General features: G+C 42.1%; 1 protein-coding gene across 1 annotated transcript in view; it reads right to left on the reverse strand.

Moving 5' to 3' along the window:
* The window catches only part of LOC311034334 (pyruvate carboxylase, mitochondrial-like), a 454,227-nt gene that overhangs the window by 90,031 nt on the left and 345,473 nt on the right, over positions 1-18,723 (reverse strand). Inside the window, exons 13-15 of the mRNA XM_084042211.1 lie at positions 14,880-15,024; positions 12,231-12,320; positions 203-424 (exon numbers count right to left, since the gene is read on the reverse strand). Of these exons, the coding sequence (XP_083898337.1) occupies positions 203-424; positions 12,231-12,320; positions 14,880-15,024 (457 nt within the window). The remainder of the gene's footprint in view (positions 1-202; positions 425-12,230; positions 12,321-14,879; positions 15,025-18,723) is intronic.

An 18,723-nucleotide genomic window follows, 5' to 3' on the forward strand; every position in this document is an offset into this window, starting at 1 on the left:
CCAACTCTTCCTCTTACCCATGTAAGGTCTGAGAATAGCTTGAGGTTGTTTCGGTCCCAAGACCTCTAATCATTCGCTTTACCTGATCAAATCTGCGAGCCGTCGAGCGCCAGCTAGTTTTGATTTCAAGTATTGTCTTTCTTTCTTCAGAAAGAAAGACAATCGCACACTCGCACATACACACACACACACACAGACTCACCTCCCCAGTTTTCCAGGCTGTAAAGGTTGCTGAAGTTGTGGCTGACGAATGGTGAGATCTTCTTGAGGTCATGGGTTCGAACCCTGGTGGCCAAGAGTGACTGATGGGCGTCCCTGAACGTGGTGTCCATCAGCAGCAGACCCTGGTGGGCGCGCACGGCCTTGGCGAAGCCCTCGGGACCGTCGCGAAGCAGCACGTCCCGGAATCCAACCGGTGGGTCACCTAATGACAGGGGGAGAGAGGAAAGGAGAGAGAGAGAGAGAGAGAAAGACATGGTTTGTGTTAATGAGGTATAAATAGACCAGAAGAAAAAGACCTGACAAAACAACCTGTTAAAACCGGGAAAGCATCTGTGTCATTTTAGATTTTAGCTATGTATATATATATATATATATATATAGCACATTGGTTGGCTATTCAAAAATAGTAGATATACAAGCTCATAGCGCATCACTTCGTGTCGCGCTATGAGCTTGTAGATCTACCATTTTTTAAATGTGTGCAAATCTTTGAATATAATGTGGTAAACATAATTTTTCTTTATGTTTTATTAAATTGTTAAATTGTGATGTTATTAAACATTAATGAAACAACTCAGACAGTCTACATTTCCCGAAAGGAAATGCGTGTATTTAATTCAGTCTGACTAGAAGCAGGGATGAAACATATCCTCGCCGGCCATAAAAATGAATAACCAAATAGGTAGTTAAATAAATTACAACATTTAGCCTTTTGTTTTGGAAAACAATCATCAACCCCTTCAAAATACCTCCATGGGTATACATGTACTGTAGCCTCTGTTCTCTCCTTCATGTCCAGTATATACAGTACATACTGTACACGCGCAGGCAGTGCCTTGATTGATCTCATCTTGTAAACGCAGGGTCCGCTATAGACGCCGTGTTCAAATGGATGAATGAGAAGATTAATCATTTACGCAAATTTAACGAGGAGCACGGCGCACAGGTACGTTTCAGCTTTTGAGAGGTTTTCCCTGTGAGTTATGCACATAACAAGGTCAGAGCTAGAAGCTTCTGCTAATAATGTGGAATGCACGCCTTCTCATCTCGCCAATTAACTGAAGATGATGGACTCGAGTTGTTTGTCAATAAACAACACGGGAATAGACAAACAGCAGCCAGTGCATTAGGTGCATCATCTAATTCATGTAAATCAGTGAGTCACACGCAGTTATGAAAGGGGTAGACGGAATAGACAGATTGAGCTAATATTTGAGCAAATATGACAAGCTGCTACAGTACATGTGTGCACTGGGTGACTCAGTGTGTGGTATCAATGTCAAATCAAGGCTTACTGGTTCTGGGAAATGGATAGAATTGGTTGGCCAATTCCTGGAATTTACACGACCAAAAACCTAACAATGGACTACAGTAACACACAAAGCCCATCACACATAGTGCTGTCGGGGGAAAAGTACAGTACCATGTCGTTAACAGAGGAAATGACAATAAGAATTACGAAGCTCACAGGTGTGACAAAGAGGTGAATTATGGGTTGTCGTCCATGTGGGTCTTAAAATGTAGCTCCATGCATGTTTCTAGCAGTGGTGGTAAAAGTACTCACATTTTTTACTTAAATAAAAGCCTACATCCCATATCAATAGCCTACTCCAAATATTCTGTTACAAGTAAAAGTCCTGTACTACAAATTTACTTGAGTAAAAGTACAAAAGTATTGGCATCAAGGACCAAAAGTAAAAGTATACAGAATATACAGAATGTCCCGTTTCACAAGTTTTCAAATGTATAAAATGTATAAAAATCCTTTGAAAATAGCGTTGTGAGCTTGTAGATTATTTTCAAATAGCCAAAGTTTAAATAGGGCTGAAGTGGTTAATGCATGTTTTGTAATAATAATCAAAATCTAACTAGTAACTAAAGTTTTCAAATAATTGTAGTGGAGTAAAAGTACAATATTTGTCTCTGAGATGTAGTGGAGTAAGAGTATAGAAAATTGGAAATATTCCAGTAAAGTAAAAGTACATCAAAATTGTACTTAAGTACAGTACTTGAGTACATGTACTTAGTTACTTTACACCACTGGTTTCTAGTACTCCGTCTCCTCCCAACACAAACTATAGTGGGCAAACTATTCCTGTTCCTAAATCAGTGAAATGTCTACCATATTCATCACAACCACTGTACTGTACGTCTAATTTACATGCAAAGACACAATTTGAGGACATCACAGGAATACACAAGGGGGAAACGGCGCCAACTACTGTAACACATTTAATTTTAGCCCCACTGTTGGCAAAAATGTTTTTAAATAGCAGATCTACCACCTAACAAAGTGTCGTAATGCAATGCAATGCAAAATTCTCACTGCCACCACAATGTGGAATGCCCTGATACTATCGCTTAAAAAATGTGGATCACTGGCTTCTTTCAAAACAGGCCTGAAAATCCATCTATCAGGAGACCACAAGGGGAGGCAAACTCATTTTTCCCATAGAACAGAGATGACATTGACTGCCGGCATTTTTTATCTTCTTCTCCTTTGTACATTATTATGGTGTTTTATATTTGTTGATGATATTTGTATTTTTGAGTTATTTTTTGCTATGTTGATGAATTGAATACATAGGACCACAATGGCAACAAGTCCCCAGGACTTTTTTTGTGCTATCCTTTTAGCCTTAATGTCTGACTGTACCTCACGCCAGAATAAAGTAGTAGGTAGACGGTTCTAATATGGCACTACATAAATGGTTCAGTCTCATCTGATACTGCATAAACATTCCATCATCATTTGGGCTCACACTCTAAATACTTTTTTTTTTACACCCGAAGGATGGCTGAAGGCATTTTTAATGTGGTGGGTTTACAAGAGGACACACATCTGCTTACTTTTCCATTTGGAAATAGATTCAAAACACAGCGTTCACTGTGCCGTTACCACTAGGTATAGATGTCCTCCAGTAAAGGTGGGATAAGGGGACGAGCGTTTGATGACAACTGCATTTTTCATCCCCGGGGATGTTGCTGCCTTGAGATTGTGCACAAGTTGAAATTGGATACACACCAAGAATTGCATTCTGGAAAAGGGTCCTGCTTTACATAACCCCTAAACCACTGGTGAAGACCATTGGCATGTTGACAAACCGCTTACTAGTCCACATGGTTTGTCTGCGGCCCTCCACATCATTATATCACGTGATGAAATGCCAACAGAGGCATTAAAAGCATCCATTACAAGGTTACAGCAATTGTACATGAAAAAAATACATCTAAATAATAAATCTGCCATTTAGTATTGCACCGTTAGCCCTCACACCACCTAGTAAATCACTGTGGATGTCTTGTTCTATGAATTCAACTGTACATTTACAATGTTGGGGCATTTAGCTCTTATCACCTTAAACACATCCTCCTCATTGCCTCTCTACCTCCCTGTGTTATTATCACTCTCAGTACAGCCTCGTTCCCAGCCTTACTCATCTGCGAAGAGAATAGCCTGGTCACGACCTAAAGCAGAGAGTGTCTATAGGGGAGGGACTTCCGTTGTACGTATTTCCCCCGGAAACGATATTTTTCGACCAATCACAACACTCGTTTCATTCACGGCGAACGTTAACAGATTTGTAAAGCGCCAACGTCATTTCCTTGGGCGGTACTTCCACCAAATTACGGTACTTCCGTTTAGACCAGGGGTCTTCAACAGGGGGTCCGGGACCCCTAGGGGGTCCTCAGAGTTACTACAGGGGGTCCGCCAAATCTTTGTGTGATATAATTCTTTTTTTTTACCTTAACCACTTGAACCCTAGGATCCCTTTTCTGAGGAGAACTTTAGCCAAAAATAGCAGATCTACAAGCTCACAACGCCTCGCAGCGCGAGGCGTTGTGAGCTTGTAGATCGGCTATTTTTGGCAAAGAGATATAGGTGTAGAGGGGAAAAGGGCAGACCAAGTAAACAAAAAAAGGTTAATCTGAAACACATTTTTATACAATATAGAGGGGGGTCCCTGCTACCTCTCTCTCTCAGCTAGGGGGTCCTTGGCCTGAAAACATTGAAGACCCCTGGTTTAGACACTCAACCTGCTTGGTCTTGCCCAGCGTGCTCTCAATATGTAAGCCTTGCCGAGCCATATAGCCCATAGGGCAGGAGCCTATATCCTGTTTCTGTAGCGTGAGGCAGCGTGATGTACAAGTACGACCCCTTGACATGACGCTACTATGTAGCAGAGACTTACGCCAATCCAACCCTTGATGCTGAGTGCCAAGCAGGGAGGCATTGGGTCCCGTTTTTATAGTCTTTGGTATGACCTTGCCGGAGATCGAACTCCAACCTCCCAATCTCAGGGCAGACACACTGAGCTGGTTCACTCTCATTAGGAAACATCTCAACAAGATCTGATCCCATGGCCTGGAGGGGCAGGGGGGGGGGGGGCTGAGCTTAACAATTCACACAAAAAAAAACATTGCCGGATTTGAAAAATGTCCTTGGCCTCCAGCGTGTACACGAAATTTGACAATGAACGGTGTAGTGGTTTGCGAAATTAGACAGTCACACACTCACAGACCGGGGCACAAACATAATCCCCTACATTCAGCCTGGTGGGGATAATGAAACTCAAATCCACTTAAGCCAGGTGTGTATAATAGAATCAATCAATAGCACAGGTTAATAACAAGGGACTGTTATTCCACCTGCTTATTTGTCCTCTGTAGCCTTCTCTCATCAGCCTTCCCCTCTCTCTATCTCTAGCACGGCACAACAAAATATAGACACTTGACCTTTTATTGCCGTGTTCCTCATCTGTGATAACAAATGGTCTCTCCGCTGTAATTGTCTCTTAGGCCGAGCGTGGGTCCAAATGAGCACCCACGCGTCGCACGACAGATGTGCGTGCACGCACGGAATGGAGCTCACTGAAATCACATTGCCAAACCAAAATGGATACAGACACATTGAATTTACCAGGACCAGTGCAGAATGCAGACGAGTGTAAGCACACACGCAGAACAAACAGGCCTGTATGCCTGCCACGTGTGTGCACTGACAAACCCTACTCTCTCTGCTACTACCGCCCAATGAGCGCGCGCACACACACACACACAGCTACGAGTTTTATGAATTACCCATACAGGTGTGTGTGTGTGTGTGTGTGTGTGTGTGTGTGTGTGTGCGAGAGACAGAATAACTGAGCAGATACTAATCCAGAAATCCACACTGCTAGAGTGGTGTCCCACTTTCTCTCTCACACACACACACACACACACACACACACACACACACACAGTGCCCTGACAGGGTTCTGTCAGGTCTGTTCTCCTCCATCCACCTCATGACCTCACGCTCCTTTTTTGTCTGTCTTTGATCTTCCTCTATCCCCCTAATCTAATGCGTTCCTCCACTCTTCACCTCTTCTCTTTGTTCTCACCCGCCTCTCATTCTCCACACTTATTCTTTATCACATTAAGTTATAGGAGGCAGAGAAACATAAGATAATAATAATATAGTGAAAGTTACATTAAAGTTTGTGACAAACATACAAAAAAAAAGAATGAGTTCACAAAATAAACAAGTTCACTTCAGTTCAATTACATTAAATTCAAGATCTATATTTCACTGTCGGGGGACACGCTGCGGGAAAGGCCTTCATTTACAACTCAAAGCACAATTAAAAGATGCAACAAAAAGGGAGAAAAAAACAAAACAATGAAAGATAAAAGGGGAAGGAGCCAACAGCTTGGTTCCCTCAGATGAACCTCTCTCTCCCGTCTGTTTCTGTCCCCGCAGGAGAGTATGAAGACAACCTGCGGTCAACCTTTCATGTAACCCCCTGCCCCCCCCCACTCTTCTTCCTAGGTGCGCTGTGATCCATATCAATACTACCCTAAAGTCTTCTCCCTTTTCTCTCTTTTATACATCACTCCAAATAACCCCCTCCTACTGTATCCCCTAAAGAAATGAAACAATGTCACAGTATGTGGCTCCATATCAATTCTGGGTCATCGCTAGCGGACTTAAAAAAAAAACCTTTTTTCTGTTTTACCTCGGATGCACCTGGCTGTTTCTGCTGCTTTCTGATAAGTAATTCTATTAAACCGGAACTGACACAAAGTGCATCTCTACACCAACTACAGACTGATTTATACTTAGTTGCACGCTGGCGTTGCATGCCGTAAATAGCCGATATACAAGCTTGCGTTGTGAGCTTGCTATTTACCGAGCACGACACCGGCACGCAACCAAGTATAACTGAGGCTTTAGTCAACTTTGGCCAGCTTTGGTATTTTGAGTAGGCATCACGTTTTAAGATGAATAAAAAAGTCCCCTATCGGAAAATAATGGACTTCATGCTTGAAAATGGCTAACAGACTGAACATTTAAAATACAGAGGCCCCTAGTTCAAGGGTGCTAAACGTGCTCAATGTTTATTGGGGCACAATTAACGGGTTCCTACGTATGTCACGCCGCAGTGGAACCGGTTCAGTTGAACTTAACATCCTAAATACTTAATGAAAAGAGACAGCCTGATGGAGGGGAATGGAACTGGTTGGAATAACGTGTTCCTTCCACGTGCCACGTCCAACCGGGGAAACTCCACCCTGTCGGCCCTGGCCTCCCTAGGCTGGTGAGGGGAGTGTAGCGCCCAGGATCACTCAGAAAATTGGCACCGGGTGAAAAAATGACGGTTAGAAAATCGCGGGATAAAAATGTATTTAAACAAAATAAAAGAGACAACCCAACAAAAGAACACTGGCTTTTGTTGCATTTTATATCAGCGTTTTCTATTAGCGGTTTGCACAAACTTGAGGCTGCACAAACTCTTCCCTGCCTACTGTCCAGCCATACAACCGTAAGGTACTACATCCTTCAGAGGAGCCACTGATTAACATATGTTACACTCATGCCTGTTCCTATAGGTATTCACATCATACACAGGCTTATAGTGTACGCCCTCTCATCTCTCATTATGAGCATTAAAACATCGCTGTCTCTTGGCATAATTTGTTGTACTTTTTACCTCGGCTTCCTTCAAAGGACAGGCCCTCTGCAGCCACTGCAGTTAAGTCATACTTCAAAGTATTAATTATTCACTCCATTCATCCAGCCATATATCCTTACCTGCCCCCATCCACACACAGTAGAATAAAATTAAAAATTAAAAAACGCAACCCCTATTCCCCTCACAATCAGATCTCTCTCTCTGTTGAATCCTTAAGTCCAGGCTGAAGACACACTTTTATTCACTAGTGTTGAGGAGTTAGCCTCAAGAATCTAAAAGGACTGTATTTCTAATCGCTGGCTATTATGACCGCCGCAGTGTGCTCACAGGCCCGGAGAGCTTTCCTTAATCACCTAACTTATATGAGTGAATAGGCCTGCTATTTATCTAAGTATTATTACGAATATTATAACTATTTATTATTACTATTTATTATTACTATTTATTATTACTATTCAAACCGTCGGACTCCTGCCATCTGACGGCGTCATAGTATTTATGGGTGGGATATGATGTCATGCGGTCGTAAGACTATGTCACGCTGGCGTTGTGTCCATATACGGATGTAGTACCGTATAGCTGTCGTCATCTTCGTAACAACTATCTTTTAATTCCCCTTGCTGATCTTATCATGTTTCTTGTTATTGCTTTAACTATTTATAATGTTCTTTCTCTGTTGATTGCTGATTGCTCATTGTGCCCTGAGCTGAGTAGTTGATTTCTGTATGTGTGATTTTGTGCAGCACTTTGGCCAATGACAGTTGTTTTTAAAAGTGCTCTATAAATACATTTCACTTGACTTAGTTTTTTCTTGACGACAAATGTTAACTCATTCTGTGCCACATGACGTCTAAAAGATATATACATTGTCACTTGTGTGAATTTTTTACCCGTTTGTTGACTAGGATTCTTGCACACTCTGCTTGCTCCGATCTCGCACTTATGGCATGTACTGTATGTTAAGTCACTCTGGATGAGAGCGTCTGCTAAATGCCATTAAATTAAATTTCTCAACTGGCTAGTGATTCCAAAATCTGGAAACCCAATCAGTTAAAAAAGGGTGAGAAAATATTTTTTTGTGTAGAAACAGGAACTCGGTTTGACTCCTCCCCTTTCTTAGTCAACATCATATATATTGTTTTCATATTCACAATGTTTGCTTCTTTTTTAAGTAAATTGTAACTTAAAAAATGTGCATATACCCTGTATACACTTATACACACTGTATACACTTATACTGTATGTTGGTCTGTTTACTGTTGAGTGAGAAAACAATGTTGCACATACACTAATCATCTGGGGACCCCCAAAAATAATTTGGGGACCCCTGATAGACAGTTCTCCCCATCACCACCATCAAAGTGGTCCATTGATCCACATATCACCACCCATCCATCCCTTCTTTCCCTGGTAATCATATCATTTCAGAGCATCTCTCTCCCTCCCTGCCACAAACTCTTTGGTCCCTCCATCATTCACCTCAGCAGAGTGATAATACTGACCTAATCCTTCTCTCAGTTCAATCCATCCATCCAATGAAAGAAAGGTTATAAGCACGTTACAAATCTCATTACTAGGCTTTAGGTATGCCTGTATGTGCACGTGTGCGTGTGTGTGTGTGTGTGTGTGTGTGTGTGTGTGCGTGTGCGTGCGTGTGCGTGTGTGTGTGTGTACGCTGCTAAATCCTGGGTGCTGAGTCCGCCGTAGGGGGCCATTTTTGCATAACACTCAGGATTTTTGCATTGTGTGTGCACATGTGTCTCTCTCTGTGTTCCGTATAACCTTGATTGTTTTCCAGGCACAGGAGGGGTGCATGACGGTGGCTTTTTCAAAATAAGATTAGCATAAATAAACACGTGAGGGTGAGCACAGAAGAATGCACACACACACACACACACACACACACACACACACACACACACACACACACACACACACACACACACACACACACACACACACACACACACACACACACACACACACACACACTACATTATTCTGGTATACTGCTCTACTCTGTTCCATTGTGCATGTTCCATTGTGCATGTTATTTTAGATGTCAGGTTTGATTAGCTACGCCTGATTATGATTCATATTATTTTCTTATGAATTCACGTTTTGCAGAGCATGCTGAGATTGCACTTGGGTGAAACAGGATGCAGATGAAACGCCTTTGATTTGATTTATAACGCTGACGGAAACCCGAATTAACGATGGAAATAGCTCGCAAAATGTCTGCCCCTAAAAGGCTTCTCCACATAGGAGATGCTGGTGCTGGTTTGCAAGGTGGGAGGGTTGACATCACTCCAAGAATATTTGCTTTGATGTCTGCTTCGTGCTTGGCTGATTATGTTTCAATGACAAAAATATAAAGGAAAATGAACGCAGTTTTAGCTCTGTGACGCGTCATCAACATTTTAACTAGGTTTTTATTTTTGTTTTCCTCACTTGTTATTCATGGTTTTTGTCGTTTTCGCACCGTTCCCACGCTCGTTGCGTTCCAACATCATTACCATTTGTCATCTTGATGGCCTTCACCATATATATTTCTCTAGCAGGAAAATATATGAGATGGTCTTTGTTAAGGCCTACGGGGAGGCTTTCTATTGCCAGACATTCAACGTTCTTCTCCCCCCCTCCCCGCGATTCTGATCCATCTGCATAAGCGAACTGCAGTCCAGCCTCATTTTAACCTCCGCGTTAACCCATTATGACACTGAGGCGGATTCTACAAATGTCTTCTAAATCCTATTTTTTTCCTAAAAAACGTATGTTGCTTTATCAGTAGGGTTCAAATTTTACATGTCAAGGGACCTGCAACATGATATGTATTTGGCCGCCGACCCTCATCTCAAAATATGTTGTTCCCCCAGAAGCAAAATAGCCAAAGTATAACCTAATGGTTAAAGTGGATAAAAAAAATCTAAAATTACACCGATGCTTTCCCGCTCTTAATGGGTTAACCCTTCCAGATGTGCTGTCGCCGACCACAGCTGGTGCGGAACAACTTCCAGCTCCACAGACGCAGGGAGGAGGCTCCAGCTGAGTGAGCTGCCTGGGAGCCATTTCCCTGGAGGCTGTATGTCCCACCATGCAGCACGGCGGAGCATCGTGACTGAACCGCGCCCACCAGGGAGCGCTTTACTCACAGCTCGCCAGTAACAACTCTGGGCCTCGTGACCCTTTCAGACAGACTGCCATCAGTGTTGCCATGTCCGCTTATTATAAGCGACTTTGGGCTTGTTTTCTTTTTTCCCCCATCTTGTTTCAAAAGCGTAGTTGCTTATTTACTTTCAGAACCACTGTACTAAATAATACAATATCCTGCATCTCATTACCTCAATTAAGACACTTTAATACTTACTGTAGCTAATGAGATATGCAGCCAGTTAGAGCTAATGAGGGGTAACGCATAACAAATCTATAAGCTTATTTCTAAGCTAATCTATATTAGCTTGTTTATCATACAACTACACAAACCCATTATTACTGAACGCTTGCGTCGAACAACGACCCGGTCTCACAATATTATTGCCTACCTACAACAAACTGCTCAAACACAATAGATATACCTACTTCAGTGGGAACGTGTTGTAATCAACATACTGTAGGGCCAGAATGGAACAGAGACTTAATCAGTATAATTGGTAAGACCTGTGAAGGAAGTAAGAAAGAGGCCCGGTTTCTTTCCAATATGGCTGCTGTGCTTATAGAGCCTATATAGAAAGAGAACGTGACATCACACCATTGAGTGTAATAGCTGAAAACCTCACAAGATGGCGGTCGCTCGCTCATTCTAAATACGCAAAACCTTTCCTCACGGTTCCGTTGGTCACACACATAAATGTGTGTACAAATACTGTATGTTTTGTAACAGCGTGCAGCATTCAACAAGATTTAGCTTCAGCTGTGCTACAAGTGGAGATCGCTACGTTGGTGCCTGCACTCGACGCAGCGATAAACCATGATTGTGTGGCTCACACCCCATTGGAAATATTGCTTTTCATTGTGCAGTGGTGCTGCTGACGCATTGTGTCTTAAAGCCTCATTGTTCTTGTCCCAAAGTGCTCAGTAGAGCAGTAAAAACAGGTTTATGGCAAATATCAAACTGTTCCGACAGCTCGTGTGTCATTTGGTTGGACGCACAGGAGATTTTGTATATTGTCGCTGTCGGGCAGAAACCTTGTATCTCAGTATTTCAACTTTTTTATATTTTTCCATAAATTAACGCTCTACTTCATTATACAATAGTGTCACACAAAAGTAGTGAAAATAGCAGATATACAAGTTCGCAACACGCTGTGAGCTTGTACATCGGCTATTTTCACTACTTTTAAATGTCTTTTAAAATAACAATAAAAATGAACAGCTTTGGACATAGAAGTTTTCCACCCGACAGCAAAAATATGCAAATGTGTCAATGTAATTCCTTTTGTTGTGCCGACGGCCCCAGTGGGAGTTAGAAAGCCCTCGCCGACGCAGCGTTAGCACGAGGCTGTGCCCACTGAGATACGCGGAGAGCGAACGCTCCAATCTGAGCACTGTCAAAGTCGTGATTTGCCCATTGAGCTGCACAGAACAATAGAACCTCTAGAGGAACTGTTTAAGGTGCGCACACACACACACACACACACACACACACAGTACATTCAGGCACAAATGTACGTATATGTATATATGCACACTAACCCTGCCAGTGTGTGTGTGTGTGTGTGTGTGTGTGTGTGTGTGTGTGTGTGTGTGTGTTTAACAGCGTCACACAAAAGTATCAAAAGTAGCAGATGTACAAGCTCGAAACGCGGCGCGAAGCGACGCGTTTTGAGCTTGTACATCTGCTACTTTTGATACATTTGAATTTGAATCCTGAAAAGTAACCATTTTGGACATATGAGGTTTCCACCCGATGGGGACTAAATGACACCTGACAGGCTAATTGATCAATCTAATCTCTTCGCGTGAGCTTTCCTGATGACAGAAAGGACTGGAGGGTGTGATTTCGAAAAAAGACTTAGTGAGCTCTGTTTGGCCGATTGTGCTCGAGTGACATACCCATGGGGACATGAGGGACGACGGGGTCGATGGAGGACGGCTTAGCCTTCACGGGGATGGGCGTGGACGGTCCATTCACCATCACATGACCTGCAGGAGAGGCGGGGACAAGCAGCCGTTAATACCATGTAGAACTTGAGATACGCTCACACGTACTCACACAACAACAATGCGACAAACAAAAGTACATTCAATACTCCGTTGAGCATTACAATTTAAACCATTGATTTTGTCCATCTAAATTATTTCAATATACGATATCACCTCTGACACCTCTGATGAAAATTGTACTACTAAACAAAAGTGCTGCTACTGTTAATAACAGTCATACACAATTTATGCAAATTGGACATTTCACTGACAAAGTGCTCTACACCTGATAAAACAATACTAGATTTTAAACATAAGGCCAGACATTGATTAAAAACAGGTCATGTCATGTGTGAAAACCGCAGTAGACAAACAACAATTATGGAAATCATTTTAATACATTAAAACCAAATTCATTATCACAAGTGCCTGATCCCCTGCAGTTGTAGAAAGTTGACAGTCTACAGAATTGTTTTCATCAGGCAGGGTATTTCTCCTTGACAGTAAATGCCCAATCAATAAAATAATCATATTTAAACTGGTAATAATAATAATAATAATAATGGATTTTATTTATAACGCACTTTACATTTACAGGAAATCTCAAAGTGCTTACAGAAGGCAGTAGCATAAGAACAGAAAACATCACACCAATTAAAAGAAAACAGCTAAAACCCCCCCCCCCACCCCGACAAGCACTTGCAATTGTAGGAGTTGAGGCATTACATGTAGTTTGACTCAGTTCCACAGATAAATATTGTGAAAATAGCCGATCTACAAGCTCACAACGCCTCGTGTTGCGAGACGTTGTGAGCTTGTAGATGAGCTATTTTCAAATGTTTTGCCTCTTTCTTATATTATTTGACAATTCGGCCAATGTTTGACCAGTTTTTATAGTTTGTTGATTACTTTTGATGTGGTAATGGTCTTTTTTCCATTTCATATATATATATATATATACATATATATATATATGTATATATATATATATATATATGTATATATATATATATATATATATATATATATATATATATTCTTTTTTTTTTGGTATTAAATCGTCACTTTACTTACGTCATCTGGGGACCCCCAAAATCATGTGGGGGTCCCGACCCACAGGTTTAGAACAACTGATGTAATAAACCATATGCATAACCATAGGCAGTGAGTCTCAACGTTTTTATTTACAAGAACCCCCAGTTTGATATGCATTATTCAACTTCAACTTCAACTTATTGTCACATCTCATGACAAAAAAAAAGAAATAAAATGAGGCAGAAATTCTTCTTGTGCAAGTAGAGAAACATTTACAGAAGATATAAATAGCAGCAGATATAGAATCAGTCTTCTGAGGCTTACAGTAGCACTTAACTTCAGCAGCAGGTATCAAACATTTACATGTTTACTGCACATACTGTAGGTAAATGATAGTGCCAATGCAGCAGCAGTGGAGTGTCATCACAGTAATGCTGTGTGTATACATAAAGTGATAATGCCTGTGTGATGGCCTGTCAAAACGGAGCAGATGATAGAGCTCAGCGCTGATGGTTGCCAGGCGGAAACTGCTACGTAGTCTGGTGGAATGGCTTGTATGAATGTGTGTGAGATTTGAGATTGGGAGGACACCCTCTTTCTTTGGTGTTTTGCATGGTTATATATGCCTATCCCTGAACCTAATCCTAACCTTAACCTAACTCCCCCTATGCCTAAACCTAACCTCAAAACCATGATGTCCACTTGGGCAAAACACCAAAGAAAGAGGGATTCCCAATTGAGGTCCTCAGCGATGTGTATGCCAAGGAACTTTAAGTCACAGTCCTTCTTCTCCCTCTTCTACTACAATGCTGTTGATGTAGAGAACCTGCAGTCCATAATCAGTTCCTTGGTCTTGTTTACATTGAGAGTGAGGTTGTTCTCCTGACACCATTTTGTCATTAGGCCACAGACCCCAGACAATTTCTTTTTTTTCTTACATACCAATTTACTCATGTGACTTAAATTACTATAATTGTACTGTTAAAATGATTTAATATATACTATTAATGTTGGACCCTGGCACAGACATTTGTCCATTCTGTTAAAACGAGGGATGCTAATAAAAAATTTGCATCCCTATTGTGTACCAATAAAGCACCCGCATATTCATGAGCTGGAAAAGAAGATGCATAAACAACACAGGCTGCTCCTAAATAAAACCCCCGCTGTGATATTAGCTGTGAGCTATCTATAATCTATTATTCATTCAATACCATGTGCATTCTACTGCAGTTCAGAATGTGCTGCAGAGTTAACGACCATGTATTCACTGTGCCATAATACTGTATGTTGTTGATAACAACTGGTGTGTATTCACTGTGCCGTGAATGTGCTGTTAACAGCATGGGTTGTGTCTGTGTATTGTGCAAGTTGTTACATGTGCAATATTTATATGTTATATACAGTATATTGTTGCCGTCAGGCAGAAACCTCTTATCTCCATATTCTAACTTTTTGTGTGTTTTTTCGTAAAGTGTCAATGTGTGTATGTGTGCGTGTGCGTGTGTGTGTGTGTAGACTGACCCAGGTAGTGCAGGAGTTTCTGGGCTCGGTTCTGCGTGGGCTTGAGGTTGAAGAGCTCCTGGTTCTCGTCTATGAACTGGGTGTCCACCGTGGAGTGGAGGAACTGGTGGTTGGACAGGACGTTCTGGAGGAAGGGGATGTTGGTCTGGAGAGAGAGAGAATCAGAGAATCAGCTTTATCGTCACATCACAGGTTTACAGAAGTAAAACAAGTGGGTGAAATTTGTTTTTGTGCAAGTTCTATCGTTTTGTTATCTCCATAGAAAAACGAAAGGGAAGAAGTAGTCGGGGGGGGGGGGGGCAAGGGGGAAGAGAGGTCAATAAAAGAAAACAAACCAATTATCCGCATATTTACACAAAGTACCTGAGATCAAATATAAAGGTGCGTGTGAGCATAGCAACAGATGTATACTATGCATGATATAATATGGACGTTAGTTAAGGTGCGAGAAAACCCCCAAAAATACAAAATGTCAGCGCGTTGTACATGGGATTAAGGTGCAAAATGTCAGCGAGTGTCGACCGCATAATTCACATAAGGTAAACTGACACTGGTATAATTCCCAAGTAGGTCCATGAGGAAGAGCAACACAAGAGAGAGAGAGAGGGAGAGATAGAATCAATCATCACTGTAATCAATTCAAAAAAAGACTCACTTGACCTTTGATGTTTGGGATAAACAACATGCTAAAAACAACTTGAGAACACTTCACAACGTAACGGGCACACACGTTCACACACCGCACACGTACAAGCAGTCGAGGAGACTTAACGAATAGTGGTGTGGTATCGGTCACACGCCCACTCCAGCTCCCAACGCCAAAAATAATGAACACTTTCACACGCCGCATCACATTGACGACAACAAACAAACAGAGACAGAGAGAGAGAGATAAAGACAGACAGACAATCAGCCAACAGTTGAAGTTAATTAAAAGTTTCCGGTTGTTTTGCTGTTGTGCGTTTTGTTTTCCGTCTGCGTGAGAAAATGAACGACTGCGCCAATAAAGGTGTCGGAATTGAGAAAAACACTGACAGGTTAAAGACAGACACAACATAGTGGAAATTACAATGTTTTTTATTCTCAACAGTTTTGCAGCGAGATACGTTCTCTCATGCCTTTAAAGCTCCCTGAACTAAAGAGGGAGCAGGAGGTTCATGTAAAAATAGACGATGTAAGAGACACAGAGACATATGAAAGGAAAAGGAGGGACAGAGGACCGCATATACGCCATCTTCAGATGTGTTCGTCACTATTTCACTCGAGGGAGGGATAGAGGGAGGGAGGGGAACGAGAGAGAGAGGGAGGGATGGGGGAGAGAGAGAGAGAGAGAGCGACAGAGATGTGACGAGATGTTGAGAGATACCAGAGAGAGGAAACGGAACGAGGAGGGAGAGGGTGAAAGTAGCGCAGAGTCTCTAACAAAGTTTGCCAGAAAGTTTCATATTAGGGGAGTCTGGGGAGTTTGACTTTGAATATGATACAATATGTCTGCTTCATAAGCTTCATTAAAGCAAAACCAGCCAGTCGAAACAGAGTGTCTAAGCAGCACATCTATTTGCCTGTCCTCACAGGCAAGCACACACACACACAAATACGCCCCCACACAAACACACATATACACACACACACACACACACACACACGCGCGCGCACACACACGCACGCACGCGCGCACGCACGCACGCACACATGCGCACAGGGACACAAACTCAGGCGCACAGAAGCTCCTTGGGGAGCCTCTTTGTATTGGGTATAAAACAACTCTCTGAGTTCAGGAATGGGAACTCTCACAGGAGTCTACAAATAGATCTTAATCATGCGCGCACACACACAAAATGAGATTGAACTCCATCGAGGACCAAGCGATGAAACTATATCAAAACCTACAATAGGTCAATGGACACACACACACGTGCACACACTGTAACACACACAAATGCACACATGTGCAAACCCCCCCCCCCCCCCCCCCCCCCCACACACACACACAGGCATCATTTTTAAATTACAACTCAACAATTTTCTGACACTTTCACCCTGACCTGGTAATAAGAGCTGCACCAGGATCAGTCAACATGCAGGGAGTTACATGGAAACATGGAAACACAGGTCTTAGGGAACCACGAGGGAGGGGAGGGGGGCACCGAAAGGCGAAATGTATTTATTTCTGGCATTTAGATGACTTACGAAATGAATGACTTGTTATGGAAACAATAACGCAATTGCCCTTAAGATTCCAACCTTTGTGAACTACAGTACCTGTTTGCAACCATAGCCCTGGGGAAACAACATAAACTGTCAGTGCAACAGCTGCTAGTTAACTAACTAGCTAGCCTGCAACATCATTTATTTGGTATTCGTGTATTGTAATAAAATCACTATTGTTTTAAATTCGCTAGTGGTTGTTAACAGCTGAAAGGTTGATGACCACTAGCTCCTAGCAACACTAGATTGTTGAAACCCTCTATAGGAGCAGAACAGGAAAAGAAGGCTGAATGGCAGACAGATGAGCAGAAGAGAGAACAGACGCACTGAAATGATTTGGATTAAAGTATAGAGTGCAACGCAGAGATGGGAGGGTGAGGAAAACAGGGAGAGATTGAGGGAAGAGAGTGACAACGAGTGGCAATGGGGGGGAGACGGGGTCGTTGTCGGTCGAAAGAGGATGTGGTTTTACGCACGCGGGCACACACACACACACACACACACACACACACACACACACACACACACACACACACACACACACACACACACACACACACACACACACACACACACACGGAAGAGAACTGGAGTGGTAAACACAAGAACATAGACTGGAGAGCTAAGAGCGGACGAGAAGACAGTACGAGAGGAGAGAGCGGGAAATAACAGTTTCAGAAACCACTCACATCTGGTCACCGCGGGGCACCATGAATTGAATCTATCAAGTACAACATATTTACGCAAGAAAATGGTGAAACAGCAGCAATTTGAACCCAATTTCAAGATAATCCCTCTCATCACACACACACACGCACAATTTCATGTTCAAAGTGTGCCAACGTGTCTGTTCCAGGCCGGCTTCTTACCGTCTTGTAAAGTGCATGACATATCAGAGAGATTCTCATTAAGGCGTTACATGGCATTATGGCGTACTCTAATACTTTTCTAAAGGTTAATACACAGGTTAACCCATTAAGACCGGAAACGCATAATGTGTCATTTTAGATTTGAGCTATAACCATTATTTGATACTTTGGCTATTCAAAAATAGCAGATATACAAGCTTGTGGGTCTACTATTTTTGAAAATTTGTAAAAATTTGTGAAAATTTGTGCAAATCTTTGAATATCATTTTTTAAAACGAGCATTTGTAACTGTCAAATGTCTCAACAAATGTCTTATTTTTTCTGAAAAACTATTGTTACTACTGTATATCTTTTTCCATGTCAAGGACCCCCAAAATCATATGTATTTGGTCGCGGACCCCCATCTCAAAATATGTTGTTCCAGGGACCCCCCAGAGGCAAAGATTTTACTTAAAAATGTTCACTTTAAAAACATATATTGAAAAATGTGCATACATTTTCAGAATTTTTCAAAAATAGCAGATCTTGTATCAGAAGCTTGTATATCTGCTATTTTGGAATAGCCAAAGTATAAAATAATGGTTAAAGTGGTTACACACAGATGCGTTCCCGGTCTGAATGGGTTAATGCACAGGGCCGAGGCCGCTGTAAGGAGATAGTGGAGATCTCTCCTCCAGTAATTGTATAGTCCTCTACAGGCCCTCCGCTCTGACTCCAGGTCAGCCCAACTTAAGTGTTCGGCACACAGGCACCGCTGATTGAGGTCA

This window comes from Gymnoscopelus microlampas (genome assembly GCF_963454915.1).
Source record: "Gymnoscopelus microlampas genome assembly, chromosome: 19".
NCBI classification, from domain to species: Eukaryota; Metazoa; Chordata; class Actinopteri; order Myctophiformes; family Myctophidae; genus Gymnoscopelus; species Gymnoscopelus microlampas.